Below are 24483 nucleotides of genomic sequence, written 5' to 3'. Positions count from 1 at the left end.
CGTACGTCTTCCTGCACAATTCCGGTGGGTCATGTTTTGGCCTCGATCCCGATATTATAGGAGACAATTATAGGAGTTGACATCACACAACGCTTTGGCCAATGCTATCAAAGGATGCCCAAGCAAGGAAGCGGAGATTATCCAAATCAACCGTGCAGCGCACCTGCAGCTCTCTGGCGCTGGGGAAGTGGACAGGGGGTTCTTCTCCACCGTGAGGCACTGGGACAAGATGGTATCTGGCCATTGATGAAGCTGCTCAAAGGCTGGGCATTCCCGAGGTTTCACATTGCCGCATCTCAAGTGTTCAGAGATCTACGTAACCCACGGGTGCATGCAACATGCCTCGACAAAAATACAGGGACGACCACAATCATGTGCACTTCAAAACTCCGAGTTTTAGAAGTTTTGGTGGTCATATACACGAATTATGTTAACGATAGCTCCGAGATGATTGCGATGCTTGGTTCGTGTATGTAGGGCACATCTACACTATATAACTGTGTAAATTCGAGTAATGGTTCATATGCGTGTATATTTTATACTGCTACCAATATCATGCTTGGGCTCAATGCACGTCTCCCGGAAAGCACAGAACGCCATTTAATGCTTATGCCAGAATATGCTTACCTGCTTTAATACAAGATCCTCCCTGGAATTGGTTCGCCGATGTTGCCGCTTTAAATCCCAGCAGCAGTAAAACTCAACAAACTTCCAAAAGTCAAGCCCGCCACAAGACACAGGCCCATGAAGCCGCCACTCGCTTCCCTCTCCCGTTCGTCCACCCATTCGCCAGCGGCCATCATACAGTTGCTCGCCAGCCAGCCGTTCGTCAGCCCAAAGGGGAACTGTACCAGCAGCAAATAGAACACGTCGGAGTTGATGACCGCCCCGTTGCCATGGATGTTGCACAGGGCGTATAGAGGCAGGAACAATATCCTGAGGACGCTGACGCCGAACAGCAACGCCGGTCTGTCGCGGCAGGGCAGAACTAGAGCACTGGCGCGGCCACCGAGGTCACCGAGATTCCAGAAGAAGAAACCGAGGGGGATGAAAGCCGCAGGTTGTAGCAGCGGGCTGGAGGCATCGGGATCGGACACTGAGAGGACCTTGGGCGTGAGGACGGGGAAGAACATGGCGATGGCAAAGCACATGAAGACGGCGGCGGCAAACCAATGAAGCTTGCGGAAGAGAGCCGGAATGCTGACCACCTTACGGTTAGCGCGCTCGGCTTCTTCGACCGAGTTAAAGGACGCGGCCATGTTTTCGACCATGCGCAACTCGATGATCTGGTTGTGCCGGCGCACAAGGGGGATGAAGCCAAGAATTGCCACGAGCGAGACAAAGACGGCTGTGAGAAAGTAGAGGAAGGCGGCATTGCTGGCGTCATGGTCGCCCTCTGCAGCGGGGTCCTTGGGAGGCGCGACAAGCACCGATATGATCTGGGTCAAGGGTGGTAGCACGCCAGCAACGCCTTGTCCAGCCATGATTGCCTGCATGTACTCCGGCCTTCCAAAGCTGGCAGCGAAGGCAAAGGCGCCGTTCTGCATGAGACCAGCCGCCCAAGAGCAGCCAGCTACCATGACCAGGAGGAAGCCAAGATACTGACCAGGTCTGGCATCCAGGAAGGCGCTCGTGGAGATGGTCAAGAGCGAAAACACAGCAATGTTGATATAGAGGGCTAGGTTGATTCGGAACGGATACGAGGCGGTAGACTGGATATTGGTCAAGATGATCATGGCCACCAGATTCGTTATCGTAGATACAGATATCACAGCTGACTGGAAGTTCTGTAGTACCCATTCGTCCGTTTGGAAGCGGCCTTGAAAGTATGGGGCTGCGGCGAGAAACATGTTCCTGTGAGTACTACCGTTAGTTTTCTTTTTCTTTATTCTTTTTTTTTTCTTTTTCGCCTGCAATATCATGTCGGTAGATACTGAACATACCAAGCCCACAGCATGGCAACTCCGAGCAAAGCGAAGATGCCATATTCCAGCCACGAGAACGGCACATTGTGTTCCTCTTCCTGTGATGCCGCGCCTCCAAAGAACTGGGTCTCTTCCGTCAGGGGCGCGTACTCCTGCTCGGTCTCCTTCTTGCGGAAGAGGAATTTTATGCGGTCCATGATGTCTTTTTGTCGAGTTGAGGCGAAGTGCCTCTCCGGTGTCTGCTGCTGAATGTTGTTACTGCATCTGCGGAAGCATCGGGCAGTACTTTAGGGTATGTTATGGTGTGGTATTGTGTTGGTGAATAGAGGCCGAGTTTCGGAGGCGGAAGGCACTCGACGGGTGTGAGAAAGAAGGAATGATCAGGCGCCAGTCTTTAGAAGAGAAGACCTCTGCGGCGCTTTCGATTCGTGACTTGTTGAAGCGACGCTATTTTCGTCCTGGCGCAACTGGTGACGCTAGGTTGGTCGACGCGAGGGTTGAATGCGTACCTCGAAGGGGGGGTCATTCGTGAATGTCATGCGCAAGATAAGGCAAATAAGGGTCGCTGTGACTCGCTAACCTAGGTTAACGTTAAGGGCGGCTGCGAGATATCCATCCGCTAGCACTGCCTTGACGTTAGCGGTGGCATCCCCCACCATTCCCTCGGGTAGCTACCCCGATCCGCTGAACGACCCGCTGAACGATCTATCGGCAGTGATAGGCGGGTTTTTAAGCTTGTTTCTGTATTCTGCGTTTTGCATTATGTATTTTGCACGGAACAAGAGTCCGCTCTTCACTACTGCGCAGACGGATCGAAGAATAAACCCCAGGCATGTTTACAAGTCATTTGCAAGCCGTCTATGATGTATATTTAGCAGTATGGTATCAGTCCGTCCCAAGAACCAAAAGTCAAGCGCACACCATGCTTCCAATCATGCATCGCACCAAAAGGGAACATCAGAACTCCGGCATTTTCAAGCTTGAATATCTATCCTCAGCCTGTACGCACAGTATTGTTGTGCAAGACGTGACTCGAGTCCCACAGTGAAATGCCCTTCGTACAAACATCAATTTCGTGCCTATGCACGTATCGAAAGGTTCATACCTCATGCATTACATGACCAACCGGACAAACCATCTTGTCTTGTTCCGACATTGGCCTGCGATTGCCTCGTATTACTGCCATGGCCCCTTCGGGTGCGTTCTTTACCGTTTGAGAGCCGCAAAAATCTTTACATGATCCCACGGATCGTGGCCCTGTAGAGAGTCATGCCCCGGAAGGCTCTGCGTTTCGATATACTATTATTCAAACTGCTTATTTCGCGTGCTTGCGGAAAGCAAGGAGCTCTGAAAGGCTAGGGACTGGGCAGCCGTATTTGAGGAAGTCGTGCTGCAAAAGCTCGTCCGAGGAAGCACGGCTCTTGACATCCACGCAGAGACAGACCGACAGGAAAGCTTTCAGCTCTTTACTGAGTTTCTCTGGCTTCTTGAGGCGTGGTGTTCCGTTAGTTGCGATGAGGTACAGGGCCTTGAGAGGCTCTTCGTTCAGGTAGGGTGGCTCGGACTCGATCATCTCGATGGCCATGATACCAAGTGACCAGATATCAACCTTGGGGCCGTACTCCTTTTGCTTAACAACTTCGGGGGCCATCCAGTAAGGTGTGCCGACCATGGTGGCACGCTTGGACTTTGTCTCAGTGAGCTTGGCACAGAAACCAAAATCGGCTGTCGAAGGTTAGTATGTCGATTGCCAGCATATATAGCAAGCATCCACTTACTAATTTTCACGCTGCCACGCGAGTCCAACAAGACGTTGTCAGACTTAATGTCACGGTGGATAATCTGCTGCGAGTGAAGATGCTGCAGACCGCGGCATGTCTGGAACGTGTTAGATGGACGATCCTGTCTGTAAAGCACTGTGAACTTACCTCCAGACAGATCGTCGAGATCTGCTCCTCAGTGATAACGGGGTTGTTGTCAATGACGTCGGTCAAAGCACCACCCTCCATGAACTCCATAACCACCCATAACTCGGAGTTGTTGTTTCGTAGGAAGGCATCAAGGAAGTTGACAATGTTTCGGTGCTTGCTGTCCTTCATTACCATGATCTCGTTCACAATCAGCTCCTTGCGAGGCTGGTGAGCAAGGTCCATTTGCTTAATGGCAACTTGTGCCCTAGGACCCTGTGACCGGAGCACCTCACGGGCGACCGGTGAGACCGCCGTCTCCTTGACTTTAGCAACGTAGACAGATCCAGAAGCTCCCTGGCCAATCTTCTTCTGCTTAGAGTACGACAAGTTGGGGTCGTCCTTGGAAACAGCCTCGACCAACTTCTGCATGACCTCTTTTTCGGACATGGTAGACATGCGGACATCCTGCTTGCGCTCTGATGCTGATGGCTTGGCAGTCAGTGCTGCTTCTGCTGCCTTGATACCATCGTTTTGAGACGCCTGGGGTTGGGGCTTGGCAGGAACATTCAGGGGCTTGACGGGTGTTGGTAGTTTCTGAGCTGGGGGTTGACCGTTCATGCGAGGCTGAGAAGCACCGCTGCCGCCGTTGGTGTACTTTTGAACGTTGGGGTTCTCCGGTCTTGGTGGAGGACGCTGTTGCTGTATCGACGAAGAGCTTTGCTGCGACGTAAGGGCAGGTCTTTGAGCCGCTGCAGCACCGGGAGCAGGAGGCGCTGGCCGTTGGGCCTGAAGCCTGGGAGCCTGTTGGGCTGCGGGCTTCGGTGCGGGTGGCGCGGCACGACTTGGGTTATACCGATCTGGCGAGGGAGCACCGCCGTATCCGCCTCCGATCTCCTGCTGTGCCATCGGTACCTTTGTCTTGGGTAGCGAAGCGTTGTATTCCTCCATTTCTCTTCGCTGTTGCTCCATTTCTCTTTGTCGTTGCAGTTCGAGTTGCTGTTGTCTCTGCTGCTCACGTTGCGCGTCGGGGGAAACATAGTTGGAGGCCATGCCCTGCATTTGCTGCCTCTGCTGCGACACCTCTGACGCGCCCGGGCGGCTTGCATTGGACATGGACTGGTTTGGTTGCATTGGACTATAGCTGTTGTTGCGTTGCGGTTGCGATGGAGGCATCGGCCGCGGCGGCGCAACCGACGTACCGGCACCGACATAGCCAAGCTGCTTGTTCCCTTGACTGCTGGCCGGAGGGGTGGGTGTGAGACTGGCATACTGTTGAGGGTTCTCTGCTCTCTTGGTGAGATCAGAGTAGAAGTCGAGTACTTCAAAGACTGCCTGAGGGTTGCGCTCGTAGTCCTCCTTGGTAATAGCCGACGAGTTGAGCAACTTGGACCACTCAGGGGGCAAACCAACAAACTGACCCGTTTGCGGGTCGAAACCAACGTGTACTGCATGCGAGAAGTTGGTCGGATTGCTCACGCCTCCCATAGTTGGACATCGTCCATAGAGCACATCGATCCAGTCGTACAGATCGTCGTCGCTCTTGGTTCTGATTTGTAGGGTCCTGATGCCGTTGTCGTCGTCACCAGGGCTATTTGATTGCCCATTTTGTTGTCTTTTGATTTCGAAGATGGTACCAGCAGCTTCGACTCTGCCAACTCCCACGACATCCTTCAAGAATAGCGTATACGAGACCTTGCCGCCTTCGGTTTTATGGAAATCTAGCGCTTCTTTTCGTAGGATGAGGAACTTCTGTTTCCAAGGCTGAATGAAGTTCCGGCTCTCCTTGACTTGTGCCCAGCCCTCCTTGATGATGGCAACGCCGCCCATGCCATCGTTGAGGTTGGATCTCTCGCGGGCCAGGGGCAATGATATGGTTGAACCTGTGTATGTCGATGTGGCTGTGCGAGTAACGGGCGATATGGTCATACCGGCCATGCTGCCGGGTAAGTTGCTACTAGGGACGAGGTTCAGGCGCGGTCGGTCAACTGGTGGACGAGGGGCCGGGCCAGGATTCATGAATTGGCCAGAAGTGTAGATACTGCCATTGTTGGCCATGGTTAGTTATGAGGGATTCAGTAACGCGGTGAGGCGAACGGGTCGAATCTCAAGGTTCAATCTTGAAACATGAAAGGATCGCTGGGCGGCCGAGTATCCAGGGCTCAAGCGCTGCCGAACTCTGTTGCAAGAGGGTCGCGAGAGGGTCGACTCTCTGACGCCTGCAATAGGAAGGCAGCAAGTGGATATGGTAATAGAAGAAACAGGCCCTGGGCAGGGTTCAACAGACGGTAGTAAGTTGTAACTCGAAATGCCCCGCCGCCACTTAAGGGGTTTTGAGCCTGTGCTGAGCCTCCAGGGACTGGGATTGGGGCCAGCGAAGATGGTCAAGTGATGGGTATTTGCGGTCGCTTGTCCCTTGTTTCCTGCTCGCGCGGCCGGAATAATTGGATAATGAAGTGGGTGCAGAAGGGTTCATCATACAGCGGCTGGACAAGGGAAATGGAAAGAGAAAGGGAAAAAGGACATACTTGTTTTGCGACGCCATTGTGACTGAAGATGCGACCAGGACTTTATGACATGAATGATTTCACCTGAGGTCAATCCCAAGTGAGGACTTGTCTCACCTGCAACAATGGATGAAGCGCTCGGCTACGAGAATGGAGGCTCTTCTGTCGACGCAGCACAGCGCTAGAATACCCAAGGTCACTAAGTAACGTAGCTGTGGTATTAGTCCTAGGACCGCCCCGATCGCAATTTGACGCAGTATGTATTGTATTGTATTGAGAGGGGGTTCAAGCTTTCAAGCCTTTTAGGCTGCACTCACCGCGTTGAGTTTGAATCCAATGCACCCGGCTTGCAGCAGAGCCGCCGAATTTACAATTACATACGGTTTCAAAAACAAATGCAACGACGTGTGGCCTGGGCAGTTTCCCACCTTGAATCGTTCTTCGAGGTCTCAATTCAGTGGAATTGTGCAGTCGACTCGGCGTATGCTCGTTACTCGGCGTATGCTTGTTACCCGCCGAGAGGTTGAGGAGAGAAAGGGGTCCCTGCAGATCAGCGGGAGGAAGCCGGCGTGAAAGCTTCTTGGAAATCGCTGTGAAATCGCTGAGACCTCGTGATCTGCGAACGGCACCCAACCCCAGCCACGCTGAATGATTCTTATTTGCGCAGCAGGATAGATGGCCTGAATGAATATTCAAAATGCCCTTGTGGTTCATGAACCATGTGCATCAAAGGTCGGAATCAAACGGCGATTGTGTGTGATTTTGAAGATTGTTGGCGATAAGGTACCCTGGCTGCAAGTGCATGGAAGCAATTGGCTACGGTACAACAGCAGTGAGGGGATTGGCTGTCCCGGCGGCTCAGTTAGTAGATCCCAAATGATCCCAACGCCCAGACCCGACTCCATGGAGCCAATCTCGGCCCCATTCAGGCTAGACTGGCGCTGGGTACACTGGCTCGACTGAGCCTGCCGCCCAGTCGTAGGCGAGAGCGTCAGCAGTGATCTGCCCGTCTCCTTTGTTCCATACCAGTCGCATGGGTCAGAAGTCAGGCCATTTTGTTTGACAATGTTTTCCCTCGTGCATTGTTCCGTGCATTGAATTGAGGTTCTGTAGATTGTCTCATACAGTGCAGCGCGCCCCCCCCCCCCCCCCCCCCTTTTTTTTTGTTTTGTTTTTTTTGGCAACTATTCCTACATGTTCTCCTGACGGGTCATGGACATGTGCTCGGTGTTGAACTGCTCTCAAGCTTAGTTGCAGTATATACTATATGAGAAACGGCCGGTAGTGCCAGGCCCTGTTTACCACGTCGTGTTTTAGAAAATATATCAAATCTTCAAACCAACACTTCAGAGATGCATAGACCTGATGTTTTCCAAAAATCAAAATTGTCAAACGTTTCAACGACTATGAGGTAACCGACAACAGTCCAAGCATCGCCAAGTATGGAAGCCACCGCAGAAGTCTTCTTCAACATGAGAAGAAGAAGAAGAAAAAAGAAGCAAAGGCCACCGTCGCGCACCGACCTGGCAGCCACATTCTCCTGGATTTCCCCGCCATGCAAGTATTGACAGGGGTTCTGTGACAAGATCCGCATATTGGAAACAATATGCAACGCCTGTTCTTGCGTTTCGACGTCTTCTGCAAGTCTGCGCACCCGCGATCGCGGGCCGGCTGGTGCTAACTGAATACAGTCGTAGTTGATTCAGGTCCAGGAAATTGAGCATGCCCGCGTGTTCTGCAATTTGGCATATGGAGAATTCTTCTGTTAGAGTAGCAGTAACGGTGAGCACAGGTAACCAGGGGTCCTGCCAGGCTTTTTACATGATACATGATAATCCGTATAGTACCGCTGGAGAATTTCGAACCATTACCTGTCATCATCCGGATTACGGGGGCTAGTAGGAGTAACTGCTGAATACAATAACATGTCTTTTGAATTGCTGCCCCTGTTCCACACTCAAGTTACATGGAACCATGATGTGGACTTTTCTAGAGTCAGGGGGTATTTTTAGAATAATCGAGGGGGTTGAGAACGACACACAATGGAACGAGATGGTTGGCTTCATCATACTTATAGTGTTTGAGTCTATGAGCAAATATACGAACTAGACTAGTAGTTACTCCGCCATCGCAACGGAGTTGAACATCAAATCTAGAACCTGCTGAATTGCCATTACTAATAATATAGTTTCTATTGCCTCCACGCCGGCGCACATGTATGCTGCTGAAGATGGATCTAGCAGACGAAGATAGCTTACAAGCTGTGCCCAATGCTGTCAACGAAGGTATAAACGTTGAAAAGAATTGCTGAAATCTTGACCTTGACGTGGGATAACCTGGCGAACTATGGCCAAAGGAGCTATTTCCTGGTGCAATGTTGTTTGCTAATGCGCGGTATACCTACAAATGCATCTTACTCGTGTCTTCGGTGTATCTAGCATCACCGTCGTTTATACCAAGACGCGAGTTGATAGGCGAGTACAATTATAACTCACAAGAGACAGTGGATTTCCGATGATCTCTATCTGTCTATATTCCCCTTTTAATTCTCTTATCCATAGCTGCTTTCGTCACTGCTGTCCTACTGGTAGTATCATGCTATTTGAAAAGCAATTTATCGTACAGCAACTTCGACCTCCTGACCCTCGAAAGCAGGCAGCTCGGCTTGGATGTCTTCCCATGTCTTGTCACCTTCTACGACAGACTTGATAGCCTCAACAATTTTGTCCTCATCTGCACGGACCTGTTTTGTCGAGTCACGATCTCTGAGAGTGATTGACTTATCTTGAACGGTCTGGAAGTCCACGGTTATGCCGAGAGGTGTACCAAGCTCGTCGTTACGGCTGTAGCGCTTGCCAATGGTTGCTGAAGAGTCATCAATACGGCTGGAGATACCCATTTTTCGCAGCCTTTGAGATAATCTTTGGCAGAATGGTCTGAATTGCTCATTGTTAGACAAAGGTACGATGAGAACCTTTGTTGGTGCCACAATAGGCGGGAAGGAGAGGACCTGGATTTGTTTAGTTTCATTTTCGTTCCGTTGAATAGCGAATACTTACGCCTCGGGCCTCGTCGACACCCTCAGTGCCACGTGTCCAGTATGAATGCTCCATGAGCGCGTATAGGATACGACCAATACCGAAAGAGGGCTCAATAACATTAGGAGTGAATTCCCGAACGTTCTCGACCCTCTTTTGCTTCGCAACAGTGATAAGCTCTTTAGGCACGGTTGCTTTGCCATCACCAACGCCAGGCACTTCAATTGTGATGGAATCGGCAGTCTCGAGAGTCTTAGAGAGCTCCTCTCTCTTCTCCTGAGAAGTCGCTAGGAGAGCCGCCTCGACAGTCTTGCCGTCCTTCTTGAAATGAGGGCCAAACTTCTTCTTGTCGAGCGTGACTTGGTATTCCTCGATTGTGATAGGCTCATCCAGACGTTGACGCACGATAAGCGGAGCACCAGTCTTCTTTGCGTGCACGCTGAGGTCATAGGCAGATCGATCAGCACAACCAACACACTCAACCCAGCCGTATGATGTGAAAAGTTCAGCGTCCCAACAATCAGCGGCCTGGTTGCAGAAAAAAAGTTAGCCTCTTCGTTTGTTTCCCAATGGACGTTTCTTGACGGATTGGAACCGAAAGCATTGTGGTATGCATCTCGCTTCAGAAGCCACCGAAAAGATAAGCCGAAGGCAGTGTACCACTTACATAGTGAGCCATCTCATTCGCCATGTGTTGACGGAAACGGATCTTGCTCTGATCCACACCAATCTTCTTCAAGAAAAGGTGAATACGGGCAAGGAAGTAGCCAAGCGTTTCATTGTCGACAGTTCCGTTCGCCACGGCTTCGCCAATGGTTACTTTCTCCACGTTAGTTTTGCCAGACAGTTGAGTCTCTCTGTTCAGCAGAACAAGCTCGACATCCTTCACATCTTGGAAGCGGGGGTGCTTCTTGCCGCCCTGAGGATCGACAAAGTGCTCAATCTCGGCCATCAAGAACTCTCGTACTCTGAGTAAGCCAGCTCGTGGGGAGATCTCATTTCTGTATGACCTGCCGATAGAGGCTGATGCGAAGGGCATCTGCTGCTGATTGTACTTTGGGGATCAATCAGCATCTCTCCATTTTAAGAACTATTTGAGGTAGCAATTCATACCTCGAGAAGTTTAGCGAAGTTCAAGAACTGACCCTGAGCAGTCTCAGGTCTCAGGTAACCAGCCACGTTGCTGCCTGCAACAAGTAGAGTCAGTAACTACTTCATCTGAGAATTTTTGGGGCGAAGTCTTCAGGGAGCAACAGGAGTTGAGTGGCTTACTGGGACCAATGGCAGTCTACCCATCCCGCACAAGGTTAGTGATTTCTCCAATCAAGGCATTCCAGGAGCACGTTAGACTTACTTGGAACATCAAATTGAAGGCCACCTAGGTAAAAGAGATTAGCATTACTCCATTTGTGAAGATACAAGCAGTTGCAAACCGGCTCCTGAGTCGGCGAAATGATGTAGGTGAAAATGGTGATGAGGGAATCTGGGAGTCGCATACCGGGGGTGATGGCTGAACACCGGTTGCCGCATTTCTCATATCATACTTCTTGATCAGCTCACCAAGCTCTTGACCGTTGTAATTGTCGATCTTGGCCAGGATCTCCTCATATTCCTGCACGACAGCATCTTCGAGCTTGACGGCCTCGACGGCGCTGTAAGCTTGTCAGTTGGCGGTGAATCGACACTGGACGATGGGGAGTTGCAAATACCCCTTGTTCTTTCGCTTCTTCTTCTTGGGGTCTTCCTCCTTCTCCTCAATCTTCTGACCACGTGCCTCCTTGTCACCCTTCAAGCGGGTCTCCAGGACCTCTTCCACCTGTAGATTGCATGAGTACTATGGTTTTGGTATGGGATATCTCGAGGGGGCAATACAAAGTGGTCGGCTCTCAAGATCTCGCCGTTTTTGGGATCTTTGCACATCCAGTCGGCGAACTTATCAACATGGCCACTGGTCTTGAGGACTTCGTGAGGAGTGAGGACGGTGCAGTCCACCTCGAGCATATCCTCCTCGAGAATGAAATGCTTGCGCCATTGGTCGATCAGGTTGGCCTGGAGGCTGCAGCCAGGAGGGCCGTAGTCGTAGAGACCGGCGACACCACCGTAGATCTCGAAGGCGGGAGTGTAGAAGAGGCGGCGTCGGAGCATGGAGTCCAACGTGGGACGATCGAGGGGTTGACCCTTGAGGGTCGTTGCTGTGGACGTCATCTCTTTGGTGGGTTTAGAATGAAGGGTGTATCTGTGGGCGGGCAGAGAAGATCGAAAGGTCCTGTGCAGCTGCAGTGACAGTGACGTGGTGACTGGTGTGCGCCAGAAATTATTGTTTACACCATTTAAGAATGGTTTAACAGAAATGTGAGGGCCCCTCATTCATGCAAGTAGCTTGTGTAGAACTCCGAGTATGCGATTAGACAATGTGAGTCACTCTAAGTTACCTGACTCTTAGGTATACTCTCCACCGACACACCAGACGCGCGCTCTGACTGTGGCTCTGGCTCGGGGCGAATTGAGTCAATGGAAAATCTGCGGTCCTAGTCTCGCTGTCCAGCTACCCCTCGACCCCGCCATAGCCATGTCTGCCACGGGCCTTGCGCCAGCCTACTGTATGTATCTGGCATCAAGCTGCAAGTTAGTTAACTTACAACGGTGCTTATCGATAATAATCGATAATCAACAATCGGCAACGGGGGGTTCCATGCAGCTAAAATCGTTTTGAGAGCGGTAACTTTCCGCAGCCTCTGCTACGCCGTAAGAAATTTGGAATTTTAGTTTAAAAAAAATAATAAGTTGGCATCGCGTTTCTACGTACTGCATAAGTAGCCAACCGATCAGCTCGCCGCCCCGAATGACATGCCGATTTCGATGAGGAATTGAAACTGTCGCATCTGTCCTCCGTCTCGCCCAGTACACCGCATTGGAACCAACCACCCTGGACGCAGAATGGCTCCCGCTTCCAGTTCCCTGTCGAAGAAGACGGGCAACAAGCTTCACAGAAAGAACCTATACATAAAGAGGAAAATCGAAAACAATTCGGAAAAGAGAGCAGCCAGGTTTCGACAAAAGAAAGAGGAGGCTCAAGATCCCGAGGCTAGAAGAGAGCGACTAGCGAAGAATGTTCCCTTGACGCTTGATCGCAAGAGAGTATGGGACAATACCGACCAAGACGGCTTATACTCGAGTGTCAACCTGGAGCAATTGCTGAAGCGTCGCCGCGTGGAACAGGAAGAGTCTGAAGAGCGAGCTGCCTTGGAGGCTGAGAAGGCTGCAGAGGATGACCAAGATGACCAAGGCGATGTCGACTCCATGCTTGGATCGGATGACGAAGGTGAAGAAGAGGAGAACGAGGCAGCTGCACAAGCTCGTCTCCGGAGGGCCCTGAGAGAAGACAGTGTCGCCGTGTCCACAACGAGTACCAATATGGACCTCACACCGCAAGATCTGATAGACCGATTCCCTTCCTTGTTTTCGGACGCAGCCTCGGAACCCAAGGTGCTCATCACGACCGATCGTAATGCGACCATTCACAAGGTAAGAAGAGAACTGTGTGTTCAGAAAGACTGGCACTGACCCTCGGTTCCCGGAATAGGAAGCACAAGCATTGGTTAACTTCTTTCCGAACGCTTCATACATTCCGCGATCTTCCCACAAGTACGGTATGTAACTCACAAAAGCCTTCTATCATCCTCTGCAGATATTGTCTTTGTTGTCTAGGAAGCAACTTGAAATTGTCTGTCTATTTTTGATTGGACTAATATTGACCTCTAATTGTTTTTATAGGCCACAAGTACTCTGTCCGGGAGATTGCCAAGTTTGCGTCCAACCGTGGATATACTGCTATTGTTGTAGCACGTGAGGATCTGAAAAGAATCCATGGCTTAGACATAGTACACTTGCCAATAGGTCCGACGTAAGCAGTTTCCGACGTCATTTTACGTCAAGCATGTACCTGGAGCGCATTTTTGGCCTGAGTGGCCCTTTGTACTCCTGCGGCCACTCACACCGCTCCTAAGATGTCGCTTAGTGACCTTGAGCAATAATTGCTAACTATAACAGGTTTCATTTCAGCATCAGTAATTGGATGGACGTGAAGAAATTGCCGGGACATGGTAACCCGTAAGCCATCTCCATTTTCGACATCTGAAGCAATTGCTAATCCTGTACACGTAGAACGAACCACTATCCTGAGCTGTTACTCAACAATTTCTCGACGTAAGTTATCCCCGGTATCAATTATCACTCATCCAAACATTTACACGGATCGCGAATCGGCCTGAACCGTGTTTTGTGTTCCTGAAACTTCTCTCGTTGCTCCTGGAGTCTCACCAAACAACCTCGAAGAAGCGACTACTAACTTCATGTTGCAGGCCCCTGGGATTTCTCACAGCTACTCTTCTCAAAACTCTGTTCCCGCCCTCCCCTGAAATACAGGGTCGACAGGTTGTCACTTTCCACAACCAGAGAGATGTAAGATAACCAACTCCCATTTTCCCAAAATATTTGCCGAACAACCTTGAAAGAAATAATTACTGACTCCATATGTATAGTATATCTTTGTTAGAAGTGAGCTACTCATTCGTCATCGCTAACCAATCTCGAGGAGTTTGTGACTTATTAATTTTTTTCCAGGACACCGGTACATATTCAGGGAGAAGAAAGCCACCGAGAAATCTGTCGTCGGAGCCGACGGCAGAGAACTCAAGGGAGTCCAAGACATCAGAGCTCCGATCCAGGAACTGGGCCCTCGTTTCGTACGTACTTCAGAACCTTTTTGTCTTCTCCTTTTCCTTTTTTCTTTTTTTTTTTTTCTTTGCGCTGTCACGGGACAACGATTGATGATGATGATGATGACTGACCCTCTTCCCCAGACACTCAAGCTGAGACGAATCGACAAGGGCATCGGCCGGGCCGGCAGCGAGGGGGATGACGCCCTCCAGTGGCAATGGAAGGCCAAGATGGAGAAGCAGAGAACCCGGTTCAACCTCTAGTCTAAAGCAGTGCTTGGGCTTGTCTGTAAGAGAGAATTTTATACCCAGAACAGAGAATGTCGAGTTTTTCGTGCATCACAATTCCTGACAATCTACTCCATCTTCACTTCGGAACTTCTGGTAAGTGTGGCTTTGTAAATATTTAGGAGGCTACGATTGTGGTGCTTGTTTTGGGGAGCATCACGTGACTCTCGGACCACGCGCTGGCAGCGCGCCCATACCCATGTACAAGAAGCTTAGTTCGTGTGATAACGTCTATATACGTGACTCATATACTCCTTTTCTTCGGTGTGACAAGAAGCAGTTTCCTCTAGATAGCGCCAAGAGGTTGCGGCTCGGCATACAACATTATCCGGAGATAATTTGGAAATTTGGGGGGCATTCTGATGTGACAAGACACCGACCTGCATGCTCCTCGCAACAAAGTAAATACAAAATACTCGTTCGTGCCAAAATTCAAACCCTAGATCCCCCGGTGGTGGGTTCTTCAAATCGGAAGACTCTTCAATCTGTCCACCAGTATTGCCAGATCCATGGCCTGGGTATTAGGCAAGCCCTCAAACTTGAGAGTCTTCTCCGCGGCCTCGATCAGCGGCTCTACAAACCTCTGCTCCACTGCAGCTCCCACTCCGGGAGGCAACAAGTCCGTCCTACCCCCAAACAAGAAGTATGCGAAATTTGCAACCTGCAGCAGGAAAATGCTGTTCTCGAACCAGTACTCGACTAGTTCATCATCGGAGTTGTCTTTGAGTGAGAGGCTGTCCGGGAAAATGTCGTACTGTAGACGGTCGATGATATCCGGCGAAGAAAAGATGCCAGACGAGGAGGATTTCCTTGTCGATATGAGCTCTTCTTTTAACCACGTCACAGCGCAGGCCTTGAGCGAGGCGAATGCACAATTTTCAAATAGATCTTCCAAAATCTCAAATCGACCTTGATCGTCAGGGTCTGAGTGCAGTATCGTGCCTGCAAACGTGGTCGCTGCGTTGCGGACCTGGAGATCTGGGTGGAAGACGGCGATGAGCGTCAGATGGTGATGATATGCCATGATATTCACTTCAGCTCCTTCCGTGATCAGATCTCGTTGGTACAGGGCGAGTCCAATGGTGAGTAGGGCGTCGCCCATTCCCGGATTCCGATCGATCTCGGTTTGAGCTGCAGCACCACTCAAAAAGCGCTCCAGCAAAGTCAGATGATCTGGGAAGATGTGCATTTCTGGTTGTGGGTTGTCGGCTTGAAAAACGTCGGTGGAGAAAAGCCAGTATGCGATTAGACAGACAATGCCACCCGGCGATAGGCGGATCTGATCGGGGGTGCTGAAGTCATCATACGATGCCATGGGATCGAAACCGGTAGCACTTTCGTAAATACTTTTGACGAAAGATGCCGATGGGTCTCGTAGGCCCAAATCCCGGGTTAGTGCCTGCGGTAAATCAGCAATAGTTTCGGCAAGGGTTGAATATCATGTGCACTTACAACAAGCTGTCCCACGGTATGATCCCTCTGGTGGAGCTCATCGTCCTCGTTGTAAGCCTGCGTAATCGTCTTGCCGCCTGGGATTTTCCTTTCTGGGTGATGCTGTTCCAGTAGCCTTGCCGACCACTGCATCCAGTTTTGATTGACATATCGCTGAAGGACACAAGTCACAAAAGATTGGAGTAATTTTTTTTGTAGCTGCTCTTCAGTTGGGTCTTCTTGCTCCGCCTCTGGATCTGGCGCATTCTTAGAGGCGTCTCCATCCTGGTCCGGATTGGCTACATTGATGCTGGACTTTCTTGTCGGCAGTGGAGGTCGCTTCTGGCCTGAACGAGATCGAACCAAGTTTATGACGGCAGCCGTCATCTCAGGAGTCGGCTGGTAGGCTTCATATACCTTGACCAATGATTGGGCCAGGAATCTTGACGGATACTTGGTCTTGATCCGTCGGTGCAAGATAGCCAACATGCCTAAAAGCGTAACAAACTTTTCCGGTGCCTTGATTTCCGGCGAATTGTCTTCTGCTTTTTCTGCAGCGTCATCCGCAGCTTCGTCGCTTGATTTGGCACTCAACCCGTCCAAAGCCTCCATGACCTTGATGATGACTTCTCGAGGATTGCCCAGCCGGGCGACACTTTCCAGGCATGTTTCGGATCCCTCGATGTTCAGCAATATCTGGACCAAATCCCAGCCTATTTCCTGGGTGAGTTTGGGATTTGACTCGAGGACTTGGCTCAAAGCCGGTAACACATCTGGCGAGGTGACATTATACTGCAGGATGGTTAAGTAAGTGAAAGCGTCCTCCTTGGCGCCCTCCTTGATGGCGGTGATGGCTTCGGACAATTCTGGCATTTTTGCAAAGTTGGGGCGGGTTACAGAGAAGCAAAAAACGATCGGCGCCTTATGCGAATGGGCTGAAGAGAATGCTGAGTTGAATGAAGGACTCTCTAACCTAGATTGCTTGGCGGGTGTGCTGGAGCAGCAAGTCGCGTGAGTGACGTTACTGAGGGGCATTTACGGATCCCGCAATGGACAGCTGCGCCTCACCCCACCTTTATTAGAGATTCGAGGCTTCCTCAGCTTAGAAGTTCCCTTTTATTTTATTTTTTTATCTTTGGGCGGGTCACAATAAATCAATAACAACCGCCCTGGGCATATTTTAATCAGTACCGAACTAACCTAGCCTTTTCTTGGAACGTGTGCCTTGTTACGAGACAGGTGTCGGCGCCTCATTTTCCACTCTGTTGAGAACAAGTCGTCCCACCACCAACCAGATTTGGCGTTGTGAATTCTTCTGTCGACCACTCCGAGATACAGTGCCCAAAGGAGAAGCACGTGCGGGAGAGTGTGGAAATCTTGGATTCAACGTGAGAGAGGAAAGCATTGAAGCAAGCAGCACACCCAACCTCTCCACCCCGGAACGTTTTACATATATTTTGTGATTTTGTTTCTTCAAAGTCATAATTATGCAAATCTAGTCGCTATGCAAGACCCCTTGCAGCCCTGCTGATCCGAAAAATGCACAGAATCCTCCACCGTTTCATTGAAACAAACAAGTTCTTGTAGCAGTCCCCTTAGATCATGGTGCCTCTCTCGAAACTATCTCTAATCTCAGCAGTATACTTGTTGTAGAAGCGGTCCAACTTCTGGTTGAACTGCTTGTTCTTCTCGTTGATGTACGTGACGTCGCCATCGTCTCCGTTCTTTTCCATGCGCTCTCTCCTCTTCTTGAGCTTGTTCTCTTCGGCCTTGCGTATATCATTGACGAGGCGATCCACATTCGCCTTGTCGGGCTTGTTGTCGATGAAGCTCGTGCTGTCGGCGGTGCTGTAGAAGCTGCCGTCCTTATCCACAGCGATGAGCTCCCCATCTTCGGTCTCGACGATATCCAAGCCTCCACTTGCGGCGGCGCGCTCAATGGCGGCCATCTTGTCCTTGTTGTATTTCTCCATGTCGGGTGCGTCCATGCCCTTGATCTGCCGCTTGTACGTCTTGTTGCCCTCGACCCTGAAATCCTGAAAGGCCGTGTTGTCGCGGGCCGTCGCCCTCTTCTTCAGGCGCTTGTCCCATTTTTCTGACTCGTCGATGGTCCAGTCCCAGGCGCGCTTGCGCTCAAAGTCGTCGCCGGCCTCTTCGGTCTCGGCCTTGAGCAGCTTGGAAGCGGCGACGTCGCGCTTGCGCTGCAGGGCTATCAGGGCGGATGGGTCTGAGGCGAGTCGCTGTGATTCCTTGGTGGCTTCCGCTAGATTTTGCGAAGATGATTTCTTGGCGCGGGCTTGCAGGGCGCGGAAGCGGGCGAGGCGGTCCGTCGCTGCTGCTGCTGCTGATGAATTTGATGTCGAGGGTCTTGAGGAGGAGGAGGCTTCTATCGTTTCTGGCGTGCTGTTCTCAGGCTCTGGTTTTCCCCCTGGTTCTTGTCCTGGTTCTTGTTCTGGTTCTGGCTCTGGTATCTGGGCCGGTGGGTTGGAGGGTTCAGTTTCACCGATGGGCTGGGCGGATGTTCTAGTCTTTCTCTTCTTTGCAGGTGGCATCGTGGCAGATGTGTGTCTGGGTTGGTGATGTATATCTCTGCGCTGCGAGCTGTGGTGTCAGAGGTCGTGGCTGGCGAGGGCTGGCGTGGTGGTGCTGTTGGGGGTTTGTTCGGGTTTGAGGTTGGTGTCACTAACAGTGGTGGCAATCCTGGCTGAATCTGGATATGCGCAACCTGGAGCAAGCAGCTTTCCGGCTCGCACTGCATGCAGGAGTCTAGTACGGATCCGTGCTTGGGGGCAGGTCGGATTATCCAGATGCCGAAAGACCGGGCTCGGGGCCCAAAGCTCAGCTTGCACGTACACTACTATGTACATAGCTTGTTCGTTAGCTCAGCACGGCAAACGCTCCAGCGCACCTGGCTAGCGACGCCACTACTCCATGCTCGTACTAGCGGCCAGACGGCTTCCCGGGCTCGCTGTCCCCGAGCGCGCCGTCTCCTCAATAAAGATCCGCCATTCATCTGGGGAATCTGGGGGATCTGCTCTCCCATTCCACTTTTCACTCCACTTGCCGCCCAGCTCGAGCCATTCCATCGTTGTGTGCCCTCTTCTCTTGTCGTGCCAGTGATTCTCTGAGACTATTGTTCGGGTCGCTGGCCTGCGCTCCCTCCAATCCACCTCCCAGAAGATGTTCGGGCGATACCGAATAAGCCACATTCGCTCGCCATATTCCCGGAAATGCACCGCTTGGGAAGCACGTGGCCTGTCCACCGGCGGCCGATACATCCCCAGCCCTACCACCAAATAGTACGGTTCGTCAAGAGGCAGGCCTGGGGAGTTCTGAAGCCAGAGTCTATCAAGCCAGACACCCCTACTTTTCATGTCAACAACCTGCTTCTCGATCTCGATTCCGAAGCCGCCCAAAATGTCAGGCAGTTCCACCCAGACATCGATGGCGAACCCGAACACCGCCTTGCAAAGAGACGGCGTCAGCGCTTGGTGCGTTCAGACCGCATCGAGAAATTTCAGATGGCATCACAGATCGAGAAGCTCAACTTCGATAACATGGTCGCCGACCGACTTTACGCGTGGCACATAAACGATTTGGATATTGCCCATCAGGCGCTTCGAGGCTTCAAAAAGAAGAACCACTCGACAGCACAACAAGCGACAGCGACGGCGACGGCGACGGCGACGGCGACGGCGACAGCAACAGCGACAGCGAACATGGACATGAACACAAGAGAAACCGCCATCGAGCCTCCCAGAATCATGGCCCGCGGAGAAAAGACTCGCGCATCATTTCAGGACCTTGGCTTGCAGTGGAACGGAATTCCAGAACACGCTGCCCGCGACCCCACCCGACTAATTACTTACATGTTGCATAAACAAAAGGAAGCACAGGATCGAGCCAGCACCATATTATCGGACCACTTGCTGGACCACTCTCTGTCCGCCTTGATTCGCCGACAGACGAGCTTTATCAAACTCCAAAGGATCGTCCGCTTCCTCCTCGAAGCTCCAAATGGGGCCCAACTTGTATCCAAGCTTAGCGGAGAGATCGGGGAAACGTCCCTCGAACTGGCTCACCGCGAACAGAGTGTTTCCCTCCAAAGCGATCTGGCATCTGAAGCACTCGTCTTTTGCAATGACGTGGTCTTGAATCTTTTAGAGCAAGGCCTACCAGTCGAGAAGCGCCTCTGGGTACCTGGCTTGCACCTGGCGGTAGCCAACTCAGCATTTTCGGCCGCACGAATGTACCTCGCAGCAGGGCTGCGCTCTGGAAGTAGCATAAGGGACATGGATGATAGCTTGCTGGGAGTCCTTGACTCACTAATTGATTCTCTAAAGGCTATAGATACGAGCCATGGACACACACCCCTCGGGCCCGTGCTTTCTCCTCCGCAGCGCCGAGCCGCAATCTTCAGCTTTCTGACAGGATCCCAAATCAATGGGCGCCACTCTCCTTTCTCAATCCATAGCATGATGCAATCCCTCGAAAGTTCAGACTACAAAGCCTTCAGCCGTTACGTCGAACTCCTGGGCGAGTTGGGAGCATTGAGAACGTTGTGGCATATCTACCAGCAGTTGGCGCGAACCTTGCAGCCTGAAAGTTCTGGTCGCCCTTCGCTCAATGAACATGTCGGAATGCCACCAAGCATACCGGACCGCGTCGTGAATGCATTTTTGCGAATCGCGCGGAACGTCACAGCCGGGCACATTTCGCCAAGAAACTACAGACAAGAGAACCTTAGTGGGAAGTTTGAGGAAGACTGCCAAAAGGATCTCGAGACCATCAGTAGAGCCGCTGTTCCGTGGTATGGAGGCAGACAGCCCGTTGAAGTCACCCCTGACCCGTTGTTTGTGCAAAAGGTGTACAAGGCGTTTGGGAATCCCCAGATCACGGAATCCATGAGAATGCTCCGCAGGTTGTTGGGGGAAACCACAGGAACGGCCCTCGAACATGTTGTACAAAATACAAGGTCATAATATGTATCATAATAAGGTTCCGGCATCCCACTCAATTGAGTTCAGCTCGTGAAGATCCGCTTTAGGTCCAGAGATGTGCAACATAAAGGGGGGTGCACTACCCGGCCCCAACTTAAAAGCAAGCCACAAGCAAATGTGGACACAGGCATATACAATAAGAAAGCTTAATGTTTCGGGTTTTCACCTGATCAATAGTTATCAAGGTGTTTGCTGCCACCCTCCCAGTTTTGTGCATATCTTACTAGCATTATGACACCACGTCTAGGAGGTCGTCGACTCCGTGAAATTCAACGTCAGCAATTACAGGTGTAACAAGTAATATCGTGCCGAGTCCTTGAGCCACGCTGAGCTGAAGACTTCAACCAGATCATGCTATGTGATGATTGGCCAAGTCTGCGGTAGGTGGCCGCATAGAATCATTACTAAGGGCACCGTCCGTCATCTTGGTTCGCCTAGTACGTCCTAGCTTCCAGACCAATGCATGCAGATATCCTAGCGGAAGCACTCGTGCTTATGACCCGACTCGCATACATGTATCTCCTCCTGAGCCATCAGCACAACCGTCCACCTCACGCATTATCGTGGTACATGTAATGTACATATGTTTGTGGGCTCACCTGGCTTGGATGTAGACCTCTGCCGGAGCGCTTACGTGCCAATCATCGTCCTGGGTTCTCAGCCCTGGCCCCGGCCCTTGCAAAGTCTGACACGAGGTTATCAGCATCTAGGACTGGTCGGATAATGGAGCGCAGAGCTGTTTGCGGGGCTCGAAGGCTTTCGCGATCGGTGAAGAGCCAGTACGCTGCTAGACAGCTGCAGCTGATGGGGTCCAGGCAGCCTACTGTGTAGTCAGGGCAGGTTCCCGATATCTGGGCCCAGATCGTTCACTTCCCTCTCGAGGTGCACGCCGTCTACCTGTCATGTCGTGAGGCTGTTGTGATTCTTTAGAGGGACGACCCCAGACTTGTCTCACACGAGTTTTACATTCGTGTCGTTGTCGAGTCGCCTGCATACAACTATGCCCAACTCCCATTGCCTTTCCTCATGATGCCATTGTCGTGCCGGCCAAGACGGAGAAGGGCTGTCGACCTGGGCTGGTTGCAATGGAAATACAGCTCCACCGCTGTCGCCTCTAGCATCACTTCATTTAGGATTCACAAACCCTGTTCTGCGACAACCTCACATCTTTTGGGTGCATTGTTCGTCTTGGTATTCCTGTTTTCAGTTCCATCGCTGGCTCAGCGAGATCCGGTCACAAACTTTTGTAGAAGATTCGGTCATCAGACGGCCGTCATCGACAGGAAGTTATACATCGATGGCGGTTTCATCAACTATGCTCCCTTGCCGAGTAACCCGACGAACTACACGAGTATGTCCATTCCAGACCCTTGATCTGTGAGCGACAGCATTACTAGAGATTTCCGATACTGATATATCTCAGACACCTTCCTATCGTATCATGACCTCGACCATATTGGGTCGGGTGGCATGCCACAGCTCTATAGCAATTTGTCCAAAAATGCTACCATTCCGACTGTCAATGGCGGGATCCTCTGGGCCGATAACGTAAACAAGAACTTCTATCTGTTTGGTGGGGAGTACTTCCAAACACCTTCTAACGACCTTTCACTTTACTCTTTCGATACCCTTAACAATTATTGGACAACTCTCGACGATATACCCCAAAGCATCGTCAGTGGGGTTTCTTACGGTGCCGGTGTCTCCATCTCTGAACTGGGCGATGCCTTCTACTATGGAGGGTGGTTGAGCAACGCGAGCGACCCGGGATGGGCTGGTTCGCGGATGGCAACCACAGGATTGATCCACTATGATATGGATGGGAACCAGTGGGAAAATATCACCGGCCCAGACAACGTTGGAAGAGCAGAGGGCGCCATGGTTTACTTGCCTGCCAGCGACAAGGGGCTGCTGGTCTATTTTGGTGGGATCCAAGATCCGGGAAACGGAACTATCATTGGCCAGCCGATGGACGAGATCTTTGTGTTCGATATGGCTACCTCTCGATGGTATAAACAGGCTGCCAACGGAAACGTCCCCGGCAGCAGAGCACGCTTTTGTGCCGGTGTCACCTGGGCGGAGGATCAAAGCAGCTACAACGTGTAAGGAACTGCCCACGCGATCTTTGCTTCCCTTTGTGATCTTACACGTGTTAAACGCCCCCTCAAGATGGAAGTCTAACACAAATGCAGCTACCTTTACGGTGGCTTAGGTATGCCCGGCTACACTTCAGGATATGATGATGTCTATATTCTGTCGATGCCTTCTTTTACTTGGATCAAGATGTATCCAAACAGCACAGTCGGCAACCAGTACCCGCACAACTCATTATCATGCAATGTTATCGACCGGTCACAGATGATCATCATCGGGGGTAGCTTTCCATTGGATGATGTAGATTGCGATGCGCAACCACAATTCGGCAGCCATAACCTTGACATGGGAGAGCAGAATGCGGACAAGAGCCCGGTAAGCGCTTCCCCTTTCAACGCTTCTATGATGCCAAATATACCATGATGTCATTGCGCAGAACCATTATATGGCCAAGATTACCATCACCATGACCAGTCCAACATGTTTTTGTGTCCTAATCAAAGCGCAGTGGTTTCTGTATCAACCGAATATCACCACCTACGTCGTCCCTTCCATAATTACGAACGTCATCGGCGGCAATGCCCAAGGCGCAGCAACCAAAACCGCCCCGGACGCCGGATTCGATGAGCCCGACCTTAAAGTCCTTATATACCGAAAGTACACCGCTCCAGCACGCGCCCCAACCCGACAAGTCTCACCAGGCGCCGCGCCTCCGTCTTCCTCGCTCTCGAGCGGTGCCATAGCCGGCATCTCAGTCGGCGCCGCCGTGGCGCTCATCGCTCTGCTGGCCGGTCTGTGGTTCTGCTTCCGCCGCCGCCAGAAGCGCAAGAACAGCCCAGAGCAGGTCACGCCGGCCACGTCGAGCGTGGTGCCCATCCGCTCCGCCGCTATGTGGAGCCCCGGGTCGAGTAACCACACACCCGCCACGCCGAGTGCGTATGGGGTGAACCATGCGTGGCCCGCCCCACCGTTCGCACAGGCCCCCATGCCGAACCACCCCGTCGAGCTGCCGGGTACGGTGCATGACTCGGGGGCCAGGGAGATGTACGGCGAGCCGCCGGTAGCGCTGCATTCCGTGGTCAGCCTGGGAAGCGCCGGTGGTTCGAGCCCCGCGCTCGTGAGTCCGCACTCGACGACCTCGGATCCCGCCAAGTATGGGAGCGAGGGCGGCTGGCCGAGCCCCCTCGGGGGCCCCCTTAGGGATTCGTATTCTGCCAGCAGAGTGGAAGATACGACTATGTTTGGGAGCGGCGGGCACGGGCCGCAGGAGTTGGGCACGGATACATCGGTGGCCGATCCCGAGGGGAGGAGGCACGATACCTTTTATCACAAGTAGTGAGGCTAGTGAAACGGCGGCGGGGAGGCGTCAAAGATGTTGCTCGTGTGAAAACCTGCACAAAAGTCTTGAACCAAATGTTTTGGATATCTCTCAAGATCGTCTCTCGAGTGATAAATTTTATTATTGAGCTCTCTTGAAGAGACCCTAGTTTATGAAAAAAGAAAAAAAGAAAAAAACACTGACCGCTATGGCATGTTGAAGGCAAGTCTGAAACTCTCGTCCCAATTTTGCACAAA

The 24483-nt window shown here is 51.6% G+C and overlaps 8 protein-coding genes across 8 annotated transcripts; 3 read left to right on the top strand and 5 right to left on the bottom strand.

The window, feature by feature from the left end:
- Positions 1-677: 677 nt before the first annotated feature.
- BKA67DRAFT_517422 (nucleoside transporter-domain-containing protein) lies at positions 678-2122 on the bottom strand (the record flags this gene model as incomplete). Its single annotated transcript, XM_046097902.1, has 2 exons — positions 678-1854; positions 1944-2122. 2 exons carry the CDS (start codon positions 2120-2122, stop codon positions 678-680), a joined length of 1356 nt encoding a protein of 451 aa, XP_045958145.1.
- A 1118-nt stretch (positions 2123-3240) lies between these two features.
- BKA67DRAFT_535221 (kinase-like domain-containing protein) lies at positions 3241-5890 on the bottom strand (the record flags this gene model as incomplete). The annotated part of the gene is made up of 3 exons (XM_046099978.1): positions 3241-3650; positions 3704-3803; positions 3854-5890. The coding sequence occupies 3 exons, from the start codon at positions 5888-5890 to the stop codon at positions 3241-3243; spliced, it is 2547 nt and encodes an 848-aa protein (XP_045958144.1).
- Positions 5891-8953: 3063 nt separating this feature from the next.
- On the bottom strand, positions 8954-11582 carry BKA67DRAFT_658211 (glycyl-tRNA synthetase; the record flags this gene model as incomplete). The annotated part of the gene is made up of 9 exons (XM_046107244.1): positions 8954-9349; positions 9399-9905; positions 10045-10431; positions 10491-10564; positions 10650-10665; positions 10732-10755; positions 10876-11029; positions 11087-11193; positions 11250-11582. The coding sequence occupies 9 exons, from the start codon at positions 11580-11582 to the stop codon at positions 8954-8956; spliced, it is 1998 nt and encodes a 665-aa protein (XP_045958143.1).
- A 732-nt stretch (positions 11583-12314) lies between these two features.
- BKA67DRAFT_658210 (anticodon-binding protein) lies at positions 12315-14359 on the top strand (the record flags this gene model as incomplete). Its single annotated transcript, XM_046107243.1, has 9 exons — positions 12315-12902; positions 12961-13027; positions 13152-13281; positions 13428-13487; positions 13542-13583; positions 13739-13838; positions 13919-13934; positions 14001-14122; positions 14240-14359. 9 exons carry the CDS (start codon positions 12315-12317, stop codon positions 14357-14359), a joined length of 1245 nt encoding a protein of 414 aa, XP_045958142.1.
- A 487-nt stretch (positions 14360-14846) lies between these two features.
- BKA67DRAFT_535218 (YAP-binding/ALF4/Glomulin) lies at positions 14847-16687 on the bottom strand (the record flags this gene model as incomplete). Its single annotated transcript, XM_046099977.1, has 2 exons — positions 14847-15782; positions 15836-16687. 2 exons carry the CDS (start codon positions 16685-16687, stop codon positions 14847-14849), a joined length of 1788 nt encoding a protein of 595 aa, XP_045958141.1.
- Positions 16688-16924: 237 nt separating this feature from the next.
- Positions 16925-18558, bottom strand: BKA67DRAFT_563431 (SYF2 splicing factor-domain-containing protein). Its single transcript, XM_046102664.1, has one exon. The coding sequence runs from the start codon at positions 18364-18366 to the stop codon at positions 17410-17412; it is 957 nt and encodes a 318-aa protein (XP_045958140.1). The 5' UTR covers positions 18367-18558; the 3' UTR covers positions 16925-17409.
- Positions 18559-19044: 486 nt separating this feature from the next.
- Positions 19045-20796, top strand: BKA67DRAFT_535216 (uncharacterized protein; the record flags this gene model as incomplete). The annotated part of the gene is made up of 1 exon (XM_046099976.1): positions 19045-20796. The coding sequence occupies one exon, from the start codon at positions 19045-19047 to the stop codon at positions 20794-20796; it is 1752 nt and encodes a 583-aa protein (XP_045958139.1).
- Positions 20797-21165: 369 nt separating this feature from the next.
- On the top strand, positions 21166-24244 carry BKA67DRAFT_645674 (uncharacterized protein; the record flags this gene model as incomplete). The annotated part of the gene is made up of 6 exons (XM_046105887.1): positions 21166-21194; positions 21429-21593; positions 21747-22165; positions 22238-22916; positions 23007-23283; positions 23345-24244. The coding sequence occupies 6 exons, from the start codon at positions 21166-21168 to the stop codon at positions 24242-24244; spliced, it is 2469 nt and encodes an 822-aa protein (XP_045958138.1).
- Between the last annotated feature and the right edge of the window lie 239 nt (positions 24245-24483).

This window comes from Truncatella angustata (assembly GCF_020726525.1).
Source record: "Truncatella angustata strain MPI-SDFR-AT-0073 chromosome Unknown BKA67scaffold_4, whole genome shotgun sequence".
In the NCBI taxonomy this organism is placed as follows: domain Eukaryota; kingdom Fungi; phylum Ascomycota; class Sordariomycetes; order Amphisphaeriales; family Sporocadaceae; genus Truncatella; species Truncatella angustata.
The sequence above is the reverse complement of the archived record's forward strand: the minus strand, read 5'-3'. Positions and strand labels throughout refer to the sequence as shown.